The sequence below is a fragment of the Ammodytes marinus genome (genome assembly GCF_949987685.1).
Source record: "Ammodytes marinus genome assembly, chromosome: 9".
Taxonomy (NCBI): domain Eukaryota; kingdom Metazoa; phylum Chordata; class Actinopteri; order Uranoscopiformes; family Ammodytidae; genus Ammodytes; species Ammodytes marinus.
In genome coordinates, this window is record NC_137213.1 from 6,294,161 (window position 1) to 6,309,229 (window position 15,069).

A 15,069-nucleotide genomic window follows, 5' to 3' on the forward strand; every position below is an offset into this window, starting at 1 on the left:
TGCATACTCAACTTCATTCTTCATAGTGTGCTTTTGAGTGGTACAATGTGTAACATTCCCCAAAATGTAAAGGGACACCACAACCTTGACAAAGGTAGGATGTCTCCCTACGCAAGCCCTTTCTTGCACAAACCCTACATCTTCTTGTTGGGTGCTGCTTTTTTGGAGTTGCCATGATTGGAACAAGCGCATGGTTGGCAACATTTTTATCTAGTCTTCTGCCAGGGTCAGCATTGTAAGGTGCTCTAGGGGTAGTTTGAGGTGGAGGGTCATTTTGTTCTCTCTCGCTAGCTTCCTCACTGACACTATGTTCTTGTTCTGCACTCTCTTGGCTAGTCCATGCCTTTACTACATGTTCAATGAATGACAGAAGTGTCGTACATTTTCCCTGTGGGTTTTTTGCTTTGTAAATGACAAATGCATTGAACAAGCTGATCTGGAACAGATAGGTGACAAATTTCTTGGTCCACTTGTGTGACTTGCGGACAAAGGGGTAGTACACTATATTCTGGTCCAACTTGTCAACCCCATTCATTGAGTTGTTGTACTCTACAATGCATGTTGGCTTTTGCACTCTAACTCTATCCCGTTGGCCCCTCTGCCAAACCTGGGTGTTTTCCATACTGTTCTGATGGAATGTTGTGGTCATCTTTACAATTTTTTTGTCACGCCATGCCAAAATCATAACACTTTCATTGTGGCGCATCATTGTTTCCCCATGCCTGAGGTCAGCATTTCCTACATCTCGAATGGCTGGTGGTTCCCCTCTGTTCTTTCTTAGGGTACCACATACATGGGTATTAATACCAAGTAAGCGCTTGCTCAGAGCTACAGAGTTGTAGAAATTGTCCATGAACAATTTGTAACCATGACCTGCTAGCCGATCAAGGAGAAGAATGACTGTCTCTTCAATTGTAGCCCCTTGCCCACAATAGGGCTTCATGTTAAAACAGTACCCTGTTTCCGAATCGCACAGGATGTAGGATTTTATCCTATATTTGCAGGGTTTTTGGGGATTGTAAACCCTGAACGCTAGGCGTCCACGCCACAGAAGCATACCCTCGTCTATGCAGATGTTTGTGCCAGGTTGATACATTTCACGGAATTTGGACAGAAGGTAATCTAAAACTGGGCGGACTTTGTACAATTTGTCAGTATCATTTTCTGGTCTTGTTTGGTTATCACTAAAATGTAAAAATCTCCATATTATTTCGAATCTGTTGCGAGACATAACCTTGCTAAAATAGGGGGTAGCCAGCATTTCATCTGTTGACCAGTACATTTCAATGTCCGGTTTACGAACAATTCCAGTTAGGAAGAACAACCCTAGAAATTTTTTCATTTCAGAAACAGTGACAGGTTTCCAAGCATGTGTTCTAGCATGTGGTGCATCGCCTTTCTCATTATGGATGTACTGGTCAGCATACAGGTTTGTTTGAACAACAATATTTTCTATCAGTTCATCAGAAATGAATAACTGTACATAGTCAGCTGGATTATCTGAATCAACAACAGCGGCATCATTGATTGGTCCAGGATTTGCTGTAAAAGCAATGTCCTTCGGCAGCCAATTTCTTTCATGCCACCCACAGATGCCACTCACAGATGTAGACGCTGCAGCAGGATGGTGCATAGGGGTTCTTCCACCAGTCACTCCACGTTGACTTGCTTGGCCCCTACCACGTCCCTCAGATCTGTGTCCCCGACTTCTCCTGCCTCGTTCCAGTGTTCGACCTATAAACAATTGTAACATTATTATTACTGTAGGCCAAATCCTATAGACTACATATAGCTACACACACAGGCTACTCTCTCTCACACACACACACACACACACACACACACACACAGGCTACTATCTCTCTGTCTCTCTCTCTCTCTCACACACGCATAAACACATATAAACACACACACAATCACAAACCAACCAAATACATGGGCTCCTCTCTTTCTGTCTTCCTCTCTCTCTCTCACACACACACACACATACACATACACACACTTAGGCTATATAGGCTACACAAACCCACACAGAACACACACCATATAGGCTTCTTACACACACACACACACACACACACACACACACACACACACACACACACACACACACACACACACACACACAGAGAGAGAAACATTTTACTGCAACAACATCTTTCTTTTCTGAATATTTGGCATTAAGAATATCTTGTCCATATGAAATAATTGTAGGCTACAGTCTACATAATAGGCTAGGCTATATTACCAAACTTATAGATACACTATTCAAATGATCTGTCTTACCTCTCTCATTATGAATGGCAAGTTCCAACGGTGAACGCGATCGGGATCTTGAGTCACCTGATGATGGGTCTGAAATATTGTAATCTACATCGCCGTCACTGGACACAGCTGGGGACACAGCCGACACAGCTGGCGTCGTTTGTTGACAGGTTGACGTCTGTCGGGGATTCCTTCCCCTCCCCCTGGCACTAATACAGGCGGAGCTAAATGTAACGTTAGCTTGATCTGACTCGCTAAACTGTAACTCTTCGTCTTCGTCCTCATCATCATCCTGATCAGACTCTGAATGCTCCAAACAGGAATGATTTGAGTCCGAGTCCATTATCAGTTCTGCTAATTGTTTAGCCGTATATTTTAGGCCGGGCACCGGCATATTTCTTGTATCTATTGACAAATGTTGTTGATAGTAAATTTTTGTGATATAAATGTACACGAAAACGTCAGTTGGTGATTTTCCCGCCACACTTTCCATTCATACACTCTCTTCTTTGTGTTTTACGGCGGTTGGAATGGCATCTCGGCGTATTGCAACATTGCCGCTCCACCCTGTCACCCTGTACATTAAACAGTGGCTCCACCTTTCTTGTTCGGGTGACCTATTTAATGTCAGATGGTCCGTAACAGCGCCCCCACAAGTCTAACGGTAAAAAAGGGGATTGACGGAAAATCTCGTCATTGGCGGGGAAGCGTTCTATGAGGAATGACGGAAATTCTCGTCAATGGCGGGGAAAGAGTTAATACGGATTTTGGGTGTAATAAACCTTTAAATATATCTGAAGTTAAGAATTTTATGAAAAAATAGTGAATTATGGAAATGTGCTACCGTGCAAGACGAACATGGGACAATTTGAATCGAGTTTCTACGATGAAGTATGAACGAGTAGGAGGAATCATAATTTTGCATGAAATATTAATTTCATAAAAAGTCGAATTTATTTGAAGTTATGGATTTTATGAAAAAACTGTTCATGAGTTATTGTTGTCTGGAATGAGTTGAACATTTAGACGTTAGAATGGAGTTTCTAGGATGAACTCCCAGGGAGGAGAAGAGATTTGAAACTTTTCATAATTTTGGTTTAATTGCTTATTAATTATGAAGTTATGCATTTTTTTGAAAATTTTGAATGAAAGCCGGAATGTGAAAAATGGGCTGAATATGAGGATAGTTGAAGGAAGTTTGTGGAATGAAGCATGTTGAAGATATGGACGTGCATGAAAAGCGGGCGGAATAATAAGAATAAATGCGGTGAATATCAAAGCTGTGAATGCTTTCAGCATTCACACCAATTAGTGAGATATTGACCAATTTGCATATGTATTTTTCTGAATTTATTGAATTGAGAATTTGAATAGCAAAAAATATAAGTAAGTAATCAACTGGCAAAGTTTCATGATGATATCCATAGATTAAAAAATATAACCCTTTTCACCTAATAAAGCTGTACGCAGATAAAGTAAGTGTAAGAGCCGATGAGTGCTCTGGTATGAAATAGGAACCAATCGTTGGTTCCGCAGTTGCTACCCAGACATAGAACAGTTTTTGACCAAACACAACCAAAGTAAACACAACCAAAGTTACGTCAGGGTCTATGTTTGTTTTGTATGTTGGTTTTAGAGTTTGGAGCTAAATAAAGTGGAAATAAATAAGAAAATGCTTTTTACTGCAAGAAAATACTCTGACTTTCATTCCCCAATACAAAGGTGCGTCAAGAAGTATATCTGTGGCACAGTATCTCGGGGCCTAAAGCTTGGGCTTGGCCTCTATAGTAAGGTACTCCACAATCTATCATTGTGCTGAAAACAAACTTGTGCTGCTGTTATTACTGCTGTTGAGTTTGCGTCCAGAATGTGTTTACATGCGGATGCCAGCAACTAGTATAATGTCCCATTATAGTGGTGAAGGAAAATACAAATATGCTTGGAGGGACCATGTAGAACATTAATCATCCGAAAGGCTATGGCAGGTTCAAACAGCCATGGAGAGGGGGCTGGTGTGAGACGACGACAGCTTAAAGTTTCTAGCTGACACAAACGGCATTGGGCAGGCTTCTTATCACTGTGCTTCTGAAAACACTGCTCTAAATGCAATTACTGCTCGTTATCAATACCGCCGCACAATGTTTACGTCCATTGATTTCGTTTCTCAGAGAAGACATGTATATAACCAGTGAGGGGCCGAGGTTTGTAATTCAAAGCTGGCAGCACCCTTATATTTCACAGGAGAGGGTTTTGTTAAACGGCACAGGAAATCAAGAAAAACGCACACAAAAGAAAACCAAACAAAACGAAAAGGTTGCAGCTGTTTCACTGTTTGTTAGTGGTAAGGAGGGATTGCTACTTTCACCTCGAATGCCCAATTGTGGTTGGATCCTCCTGTGTAAATTTTTCATTAAATGTTTTTTCCGTCCCAGAGTAGAATGTCGCGTAAGGAAAATGTCAGACACAAATGTTGACTCGTTACTATGCAAAACACGCCTTTTTGTTGTTCTGTGCATTTGCTTCAGCTCATTTCCCTCCACCACATATTGAATTGTCTAAATAAGGCCTTCAAATCAACCTATTCACACTATTCAAAGCGCCGCTGGGCTCTCGCGGCATCAAATCTCAATAGAATGGCACACATCATTCAAAGGACAATTCCCAACATCCATATGTCTGTGATTAAAGCAGCAATTTGAATAGGATTGTTTATATTGCATTGCTTTCTGAAGTACTGAGAAATACAGATTATTAAATCCATGGCGACAGTGGCTTTTCAAAGAACTGTCGTGTGAACTGACTGTGAAGTTCTACTCTTCCAATGCAATGTGATCACCGTCACCGATGTCAAATTCTAGTAGGACCTTCTCTGTTGTACCTGCCTTTTCTGCTTATAAATGTGGCCGTTTATCGCATTTCTCCAAAGGTCAAAGACCGTGGCAGTGTCGCACTTACAGTATGTTAACTTAGCCTACAACTTGCCTGGGCCATCACTCTCATGCATTCATCAGACTTTTCTCTGTGCTGTCTCACGTGTTGAAACTAGGGCTGTCAAGCGATTAAAAAAACTAATCTAATTAATTACAGGCTCTGTGATTAATTAATCTAAATTAATCGCATACTTATATGACACTTTTATGCCTGTTTATAAACAACTGTAGGCCTATAGGCTAACGTTCGTTTCTCTCTCTCTCTCTCTCTCTCTCTCTCTCTCGTAACTTCTGTCTCCTCCCCTCATTTGTTTCTACATGAAATACATTTAGGAGGTACTAGCGCCGAAAAAAAAACACAAAAAAACTAGCAGGCTAAATGACGCACACACACACACACACACACAAAGGAGGAAAAAAAGACAGGCAAATGCTAGGAAGAGTGAGAGGGGGCGGGTGTCCGTTTGCGGATGATCGCAAACAAAAGTGAGACACGGAGGAAGATTGAGAGATAGGCCTACAGTTTTGAACCGACATTGTTAATTAGGCACCCACTAAATCAATAATGCACAGACACTGCGGAGAATATCATAAGACGTATTCCTACCTTCATGCTTATTTGCCCGGAGCAGCCCATAACACATCCATAGAGCCCTCGGCCCCTTTCCCCTGCTTCTTTCTTTACTCTTTAATCCCGTGCGGGCCGTGTCTGGAAGCTACAGGTGCAGCTCCGCTATCGTCTCACCTCTTTTGCACCGGGTCAAAGGGCAATATAGAAGTGCGATTAATCTGCGTTCATTTTTTTAATCGCGTTAATTTTTCTGTGATTAATTAATCGAAATTAACGCGTTAATTTGACAGCCCTAGTTGAAACAGATTGGCCATGTTGCCATGCGACGTATAGTGACTTTAACTCTTAAACTTTGCACAGCACTTCATGTTTAACATCTCTGTACCTGAATCCAAAATATCCTCTTATAGCAGACGTTGCGGGTTTTTTAAAAGCATGCTGCTGTCCTTTTATTATGCCCATGTTCTGCAAGTAGTATAGTCATGCAAACTCGTGCCGTGCACGCTCAGACACACACACACACACACACACACACCCATACACACTAGGCAACAGGGGTTTTCCGTTGCCTAGCGGCCTTCTAAACTGTAATGAGAGACATACCAGTGGGCCAATCATGCTTCTTTTCTCAACTCTGTAGGCAAAAAAAACTCCTTCAACTCAGTATCCGTCTATCGGTAGTCCAAAAAAATAAAAAATGCGCACAGCTGCTGCAGCAGACGGGCTCGGAGAGTCGGCATCGCGTGCATCAGCAGTCATTCATAGCAGCGGTAGTTATCACACAACCGGACGGTGTAGAAAGTCCCGTCAGTTAAAAATAGTTATCCAGTTTTCAGATCCATGTTAAAATCGGCAGGATATAGCATGTGATATAGAGCTAGTTAGCTTTAAAAAAGTTGCTAACAGTGTCAAATGTGTTGTGTTCAGGTCGGCTCGGTAATATAAAGGCAAAGGTAAATAAAAGGTCATCTTGGTGTGTCAAATTTAACACATTTTTGTTTTTGTTTTTGGAGAGAAACTTTAATAATACAGTTTTGGTGAAAAACTTGTTTTTTCAGCAATATAAAATAGATAGTAACTATGGAATTATGACTTGTTTAACGTCCTATCTTCAGCTCTGATTATCTTATGGGCAATTAAAGCAATAATACCGGTTATCTTTCAACAAAATAATAGAAAAGTATCGATAGTCGTATCGAAAAAGACCCGGATCGATAAGGAGACTCGATAATGGTATCAATATCAATAAAAATTAACAATCCCCATCCCTAGTTAAAAGTGCAATAAGGTATTGGTTCTACCTAAAAATATGTTCAGTTACAACTTTTTACTTGACTTAAATGCACTTTTAGATGTACCTGTGTCAGATGTGACCCAAACGTTAAAGGGAAACAATGAATACACATTACATGGTGTTCATTACATTAATTTGTGATGGTTTTAAATGTGTCATAACCTGCTGCTTACCAGCCACTAAAAATATCTTGCACATCAGAATTTCTATTTTTCAAAATCTGGCTCAACTGAATTGTTTCAACATATCTGAAATAATTGTAATGCAAAAACGAGTTGATTTAACCCTTGGGTATCCTTAACTTTTTAGTTACACTCAGTACCCTAGAGGACAAAAACGTCCTCTCCCTATAAACTGCCATAAAAACAGTATACAGTAATATTTTTTTCTACTTTTTTTTTTACAAACCTTTTATCCCACTTGACCTCTTTACATACATATCAAATATTTATTAATTTGTAATTGCTTTTAACCCTTTACATGCAAGCTTATGTGATGATGTGAGCCATTTTTATTTGAAAAAAACACAATAATTGAAACATTTCTCATATAATGGATGCAAAGTGGATTTTTTTGAGTGGGATAATCAGACTCTAGGATGTGTTAATGATTTGCAATAAAACTGCTTTTGATACATGTTTAGTATTTGTGCAGTCACAGATGCAAATAAATACTCACACTCATCCTCTCCCTATAAACTGCCCTAAAAACATTATACAGTAATATTTTTTTCTACTTTTTTTTTTTAAAACCTTTCAACCCACTTGACCTCTTTACATATATATCAAATATTCATTCATTGTCAGTTGCTTTTGACCTTTTAATTCCAGTTTCTTTGATGATGTCAACAAAGTACTAAAGTAACAAAGTGAACCTGCAGCCACCTGAAAACCCACAAATTGCACCTTACAGCTGCACACATATGCATGCACACAAAGACACACACACATACACACACAGTAATTTCACCACACACACACAGACACAACCCTAAGGTATCCATATGGATCCACACTTTCCATTAATTTCTCATATTTATTATGTTTAGGCCAGCAACTCTAAAAAATTACAAAAAAGTACAAAAATGGTTTTAGGGAGCATATTTCATCCTCAAAAAAACAGGAGGAAATAAATGATTGAGCTAGATAGGGCTAAAAAAGCAATTTTGGTGTCTTAAGTGTTGGATTATTGCCTAATATCATCAAATTTACATGTGTTTGTCATCATGGCTATGGTTTGAGAAAATAAAGTTTAAATTGGGCCATTTTTTCCATACACGTTTGAGTTTGTAAAGTGTGGCTGTGTGTACACAAACACACACACTATATTTTCTCAATACACACATATGCACCACACACTAGCATCCCTACCAACACATTCACACCATTTAGGTTGAATTTTTTTTTTCTATTGCACTGTGGGGGGCTGGACCGACAACCTGGAAAATTGCTTGTAATTCAACCCTATGCCAAATATAGGGAAATGGTTCAAAATTGTGAAGGTGTTGAAAATGATAAATTTTGATGCTTTATGTTGAGGATGAAAGCATAAAATCATTGAAACCTGCTGATCCTGCTGTAATGACAGCAGGATCAAATTGGTGAAAAAAGGCCATTTTGAATGGGAGTCAATAGGGGACAAAAACGTCCTTAGGGAGCTGAGTGTAACAAAAAAGTGTACAGCCTTTATAATAGATGGTACAAAGTTGCTGAGTAGAAATTCACAAAATATTTGAAAAAAAAAATCCCTGGCCAAAAATATTTCAGTTAACATAAGCACAGCCAAAGTTATACACAAAAAAGAGCGTAAAAAAAGTGCGAAAGGACAAAAACGTCCCCAAGAGCACCTAAGGGTTAATCAAAGTTATCAACTGGCAAGGATATCTATAAGTTAAATATTTGACCTTATTCACCTTCAGTGTATCACCTTAATTGATCTCCAGTTGCCTGCAGATTTGAGCCAATTAAATAAGAACTGATTGCTCAATCAAGCCCATAGCCACAAGTAGCAACAGACATCCACAACCGTACACAGTGCCACACACATTGCATCTTGGCACTCACAGTAGCAGCAACTAGTCATGGGGCGCTGCAGAGTGGCTTCAGCACCATGGACAGCTCACTAACACAATGCAAACTTTGCTTCGTTCTACCAAACTCTGTTACAGTTTTTGCCTAATGCTTACACACTAATAGTGGTTGCTAGGCCCAAAGCATCACAACCTCTAACTTTTGTGACCATGCCGTAAACACAAGCACCAACCCCACAAACACAAAATGTGCTTTGCACTGTTTGAAATTCTCCAAAACACTTCTTGCAAAACACTACACACAGTTTTTTACATAAGACACATTGTTCAAAAATGAAATCTCCTGCAATCATTGGGAAAACACATCTATTTAAAACACAAAACACAACCAAACTTGGAAAAGCACACAGACTCACACACATGAAATATACAAAATAAAACTAATTGAATACCAATCAGTGTGAGCCTTAGCACTACGAATAGACTTCAGGTGAGCTCAGCTTCTTTGTGAGACAGTAACAGTCTGGGGAAGAGGAAGAGAGAGCGGTAGGAGGACGAGGACAAAGAAGGCAACAGACGGAGACAGGGTCACTATAGTGGACCATGTTATAGATCATGACCTACCAATATAGGAGCCTGGGCAGAAAGTCCAGCCCAACTACACAATAGCTCCATAATTAGGTCATTTAGACTGGATATCAGGAATATTTTCGCTGATGGTTCTCAAAGGATGACATTGCATGTGATGTCAATGAGGCGATGTGGCCAGACGCAAGCGTGAGGCGGTATCCAAAGGGTTCATAATCCACCCGCCCCATTCCATACAACACTGTTTTTTTCATTTTCTCATAACTGTTTCAGAGTTTACAGTATAGTGATACACTGAATTGCTTTTTGAACTGCATCCTACCTATTGTTTTTTTTGTTTGCCAAAACCATGACATTGCAAAATACACTTTTTTTTCAGAAGCTTTTTTATTTTTATTTTCATATGTCTAGATGAGCTGTAGTGAATCAATCTTTCACAAAAAAAAATCAGTATGAGACTTTTAAAGTCAAAAACCATGCAAAGTACTGAATACAGCTGTGTTTTGCATAAAGCACATCTGTGTGTTGTTGCTGCTAGGAAAGAGTAATTCAAAGGTGCATGTGTGTATTGTTTTGATGCTAAAAACTGTTTTGAGATGGGATTGTTAGGTTTTGTTTCAAGAGTTTCAATTCGCCTTATAAGTTAGAAGTGTATCTCCATGTGCTTTGTCTCATTCGGCCTGTGTGTTAAGTTTTGACACAGTGGGCCAAAGTCTGCAACATGTGTGTAAGCAATCGGCAAAAACTGTAAACATACACTGCAACCAAATGTCCAGTTAACTTAAATTAGTAATTGAATAGCCCAGTGGCCTAGCTGATGAAGTTGGATAAAAGCCTGAACAAGTGATTCCAAGGCTAAGCAGGGTAGATATAAACTCTTCTGAACACTGTTAAGACATACAGTTTTATTGTACACCTGCTGAAAAGTCACATTTCCATGCACTTCCTGGTGGTCCAGGGGTTCAAGATGCTAGACATGTAATGTGTTCAAGTCTAGCCAAAGCCTAGCTTCCTGTCAGTCTTGTGTGTGTGTGTGTGTGTGTGTGTGTGTGTGTGTGTGTGTGTGTGTGTGTGTGTGTGTGTGTGTGTGTGTGTGTGTGTGTGTGTGTGTGTGTGTGTGTGTGTGTGTGTGTGTGCGTGCGTGTGTGTGTGCGTGTGTGTGTGTGTGTGTGTGTGTGTGTCTGAAAAGGGTCAAACAAAATGTCTCCAAAAAGTACTTGAGAAAAGTACAAATTTCCACATTAATTATACAACGCGATGACTAGTTTATTTATGAGAAAGTCTGCAGGGCGTAGACAGTGCTGTCCATGCCAACACATACACCCTGGACTGATGTTGGCCATGACCTGATAGGGGGTAGCTTCAGGTGTTTTAAAGCCTTATAAGTATGATTGGACAAACTCTGTTTCTATTAGTTTATATATTTAAAGTACTGCAGATGTTTGACTTTCAGCCACACAGTTCAAACTGCATATGCACATATCACTCATCACTACAGAAACCGTAATCCAGTACCATGCAAAATGCTGGTTTGAAAATGATCTTCATAGTTTAAAGAGAAGTGACAACAAAGAGACCACACATACACACACAACTGACTGGGCCTTCTAAGGCAGGACACTGCAAGCAAAAAACATGTCTTCTTTTACTAGTATAAATAAAAGATTCAAAAGCGTACATTCAGATGTTTATTTGACTAAACCTTGTCTGTTTGTGTCTGTATATTTCTCATACAACCATCTTTAAAGTTCATTATCTCAACCAGAAATCTAAAGCACGTACATCAACTAAACTTTCCATAATCATTCTAATGGCACTATTCTAAAGGTCCTAAGGTATTCAAATGTAGGCATCAACTGTTATATATTGCCTCATTTGCATATTTGTTCCAACATATCTGAAATAATTGTAATACAAAAAAGAGTTGCTTTAATTAAAGTAAACAACTGGCAAAGTTTCATGATGATATCTATAAGTTAAATATTTGACCGTATTCACCTTCAGTGTATTATCGCCTAAATTGATCTCCAGTTGCCTGCCGATTTGAACCAATCGAACTGATTGCTCATTCAAGCCCATAGCCACAACAGGTAGAAACATCCACGACCGTACACAGTGCACTCACATTAGCAGCAACTAGTCATGGGGCGCTGCAGAGTGGCTTCAGCACCATGGACAGCTCACTAACACGATGCAAACTTTGCTTCGTTCTACCAAACTCTGTTAAATATACACAGCAACCTAATGTCCAGTTAAAGTAGACTCAGATTTTGCTTGAACTGGGATAAAGTTGTGTTTTATGAAAGCCTGAAAACTTATCAGGAGAGAGTTGCACTGTCGTTCAATTAATAATGAAAAGACATGGACAGCACTTTGTGACCACAGAACAACATAAACAGAGACAACCTACAATTTGACTCGAGTGAGAGTAGTTTGACTGCATAGTTGCTACTCTGTTAATAATGAAGTAGTTGCCTACACATGTAGCAAACAGACCCACGTGTGGAAGCTAACATAAGGGAGAATAAACACACAAGGCTTGAAAGTGACGCCCGTTTCACTAATATATGAATGGGAGGACAATAACACTATAATTTCCTTAGCATAAGGATGCTAGGCGGCGTATAATTTGAATGAGAAGCGCTAAGTCTATACTTAGCACACCACAGTGTTAGCAATAACACACGCTAACATATAATGTTTTCATTGACAGTCTAAATGTGACATATAAACGCAGTTAACAACGTTTAATATTCATTATGGTTGTATTGCTTTTCAAAACAGTGAGAACATGGTGTGTGTAGCCAGGCCTAAGCTAATAGACAGATGTTTCGGTGTAACAATACAAAGTAAGGGGGGCGTTAATCTACTCAATTAAAGGCTAATGAAGCACGCGACAAGAGCCGTCATGTTTCAATAAAGAAAAAAATACATTAAAAAAAACTCACCTAGGACGAAGAAGGGGAGCTCGGTGTTCTCCAGGTCGTCCACCACCACCACGTCGCCGGGAAAATCGTTCCTGACGGAGAAGAGTAGCTTGGGCTCGGAGGCCGACGGGCTGTGCATGATGCTCAGGTCGTTCTCACGGAGAAAAGGCAGCGCCGACACGGTGACGCTCTTCATCTTGCACTCGCTGTCCTGGCCCTGGTCATCGTCGCCGTTCAGACAGCGGACACCTGGCGCGAGGACGGCCAGGAGAACGCACGCGAGCCCCGGTAGCATCAGCAATAGCAGCGGTGTCGGCCCCATGTTGTCGATGCTCGCCATTCGTTTCCCCTCTCTCTCTCTCTCTCTCTCTCTCTCTCTCTCTCTCTCTCTCTCTCTCTCTCTCCTCAGTGTTCCTCTGTCAGGCTGCTTTGGTCTACTACCAGCCTGGCGGATGAGAGAGCAGCAGAGAATAGAGTAGAGTGAGGGATGAGGGGATGTGTTTGTGTGTGTGTGTGTGTGTGTGCTCTCACCGTGTCGGAAACAAACGCCTCTTGTGCTGTTTCCCCCCTATTAGTCCAGGCAAAATAGCATTCCAGACAAATTGTAAAAGAATTTTTTTCAGCTCAGATCATTTCTATGAGGTGTCCAGAACAACATACTAAAAGTCCTAAGAAATCCTAGTTGAGGAAATATGTTTAATTCTCATCAATCCAAGGTGTGTGCCAATAAGGCGAGACACCAATAAATCCCAATAGGGCTATTTTTTTCCTTTAGTCCTATCAAAATGAAACTTTACACAATGAAAGTATCCATGATAATTAAAAAAATTTGTATTACAAGTTTCTTTGAAATTTTATTTTAATATGCAAATGAGCTATACACTAATCGTACATGCCCAAAATCAACCCAAATAGGCTTAATTTTTTCCTTTACTCCTACCACAATAAAACTTTACATAGTAAAAGTATACTAGAAAAGTAACTTTTTTTGTATTACAAGTTTCTTTTTAAATTAATTTGAATATGCACATGAGCTCCACACTTATTGAATATCCAAAAGTTTGTGAACCCTGAGCTGCATTGGTTAACAATTTAACCAATGCAGCTCAGGGTTAAGTTTACCTGCTCAATAGCAGGTAAACATAATCAGGTGGGCCAAATTGAGTGATGAAATGGACTAATGTAATGAGAGATCTTTTAGGGAAGAAATTGGGTGGCACTAGATAAAACAGAGATCAAACCAGGTCAGTGTAGGCCCACCAAAGTGAACCCATACAGATCAGACTTGCCACAGATCAGACTTGCAACAAGAGTACTAACAAGTCTGTGTCATCACCTACTGAGACTGTGTCTTTTGTTCTGACAGAGGTAATGGCAGTTTGGACAATGAGCACATCTGCATCGTGCTTTGCATGGTTTGTGAAACACCATTTTTTGTCTTACAAGTTTCTTTGAAAATTAATTTTAATATGCAAATGAGCTATACACTTATCAAATATAGGCTACCCAAAATATGTCCGCATAGGCTTAATTTGAACCTTTACTCCTACCACATTAAAACTTTACACAATGAAAGTCTAAATGAAAAGTAAAACATTTGTATTAGAAGTTAACCTATAATGGTCAAGGCTTTCCAGAAGGGGTTGGTTGAACGTCAGAACAGGGGTCACATCATACTGCAGAGCTTGAGTTGCCAAACACCTCAATGTTGAGTATATGCAGGATTAATCACTGGGATCAAGATCAATCATTGGAAGGAATGTTACTGAAGCTCCAGGGTGTTCATCTAGAAGATGCAGGATCTGCATCATACCAGACCACGATGGCCTTTGAGAGTGAAGGAGTAGGGATGTCTTCCAGAAAACATCCAGCTGTAATGTTTTGTTATCTGCTGGCAACAGAGCCAGTGGCTGATACTCAATAGGTTCACGTATAGGAGGAATCATAAAGTACTGAATGTGTATGCAACCAACCGCAGCAATATCTGCAGGAGTCACTTGGATCTTTAAAGGAAAAAATGAAGCCTATGCGGATATATTTTGGGTAGCCTATATTTGATAAGTGTATAGCTCATTTGCATATTAAAATACATTTTCAAAGAAACTTGTAAGATAAAAATGGTATATCACAAACCATGCAAAGCACGATGCAGATGTGCTCATTGTCCAAATTGCCATTGCCTCTGCCAGAACAAAAGACACAGTCTCAGTAGGTGATGACACAGACTTGTTAGTACTCTTGTTGCATCATGCTGATCTGAATGCACACAAGCTGTTTATGGCACAAGAACCAAAGAAAGCAACAAATATAAGACGGATATGGTGCATAAAGTAGACAAAGGAGTTACTTGGTCCCAAGGTGCGTGACAATCTCCTCTTTCTCCATGCCATTTCAGGCTGTGATTCTACATCTGGCATAGGAAAGGGAATGGCACCAGCCTGTAAATCCAGACCTGCCACTAGGCG

The 15,069-nt window shown here is 40.0% G+C and overlaps 1 protein-coding gene across 1 annotated transcript in view; it reads right to left on the bottom strand.

Moving 5' to 3' along the window:
- Positions 1–12,944, bottom strand: part of astn1 (astrotactin 1) — a gene marked incomplete at its 5' end in the record, with an annotated part of 480,467 nt that extends 467,523 nt beyond the window's left edge. The window contains one exon of the mRNA XM_080034245.1: positions 12,626–12,944. Within this exon, the coding sequence (XP_079890371.1) occupies positions 12,626–12,944 (319 nt within the window). The remainder of the gene's footprint in view (positions 1–12,625) is intronic.
- Positions 12,945–15,069: the final 2,125 nt, after the last annotated feature.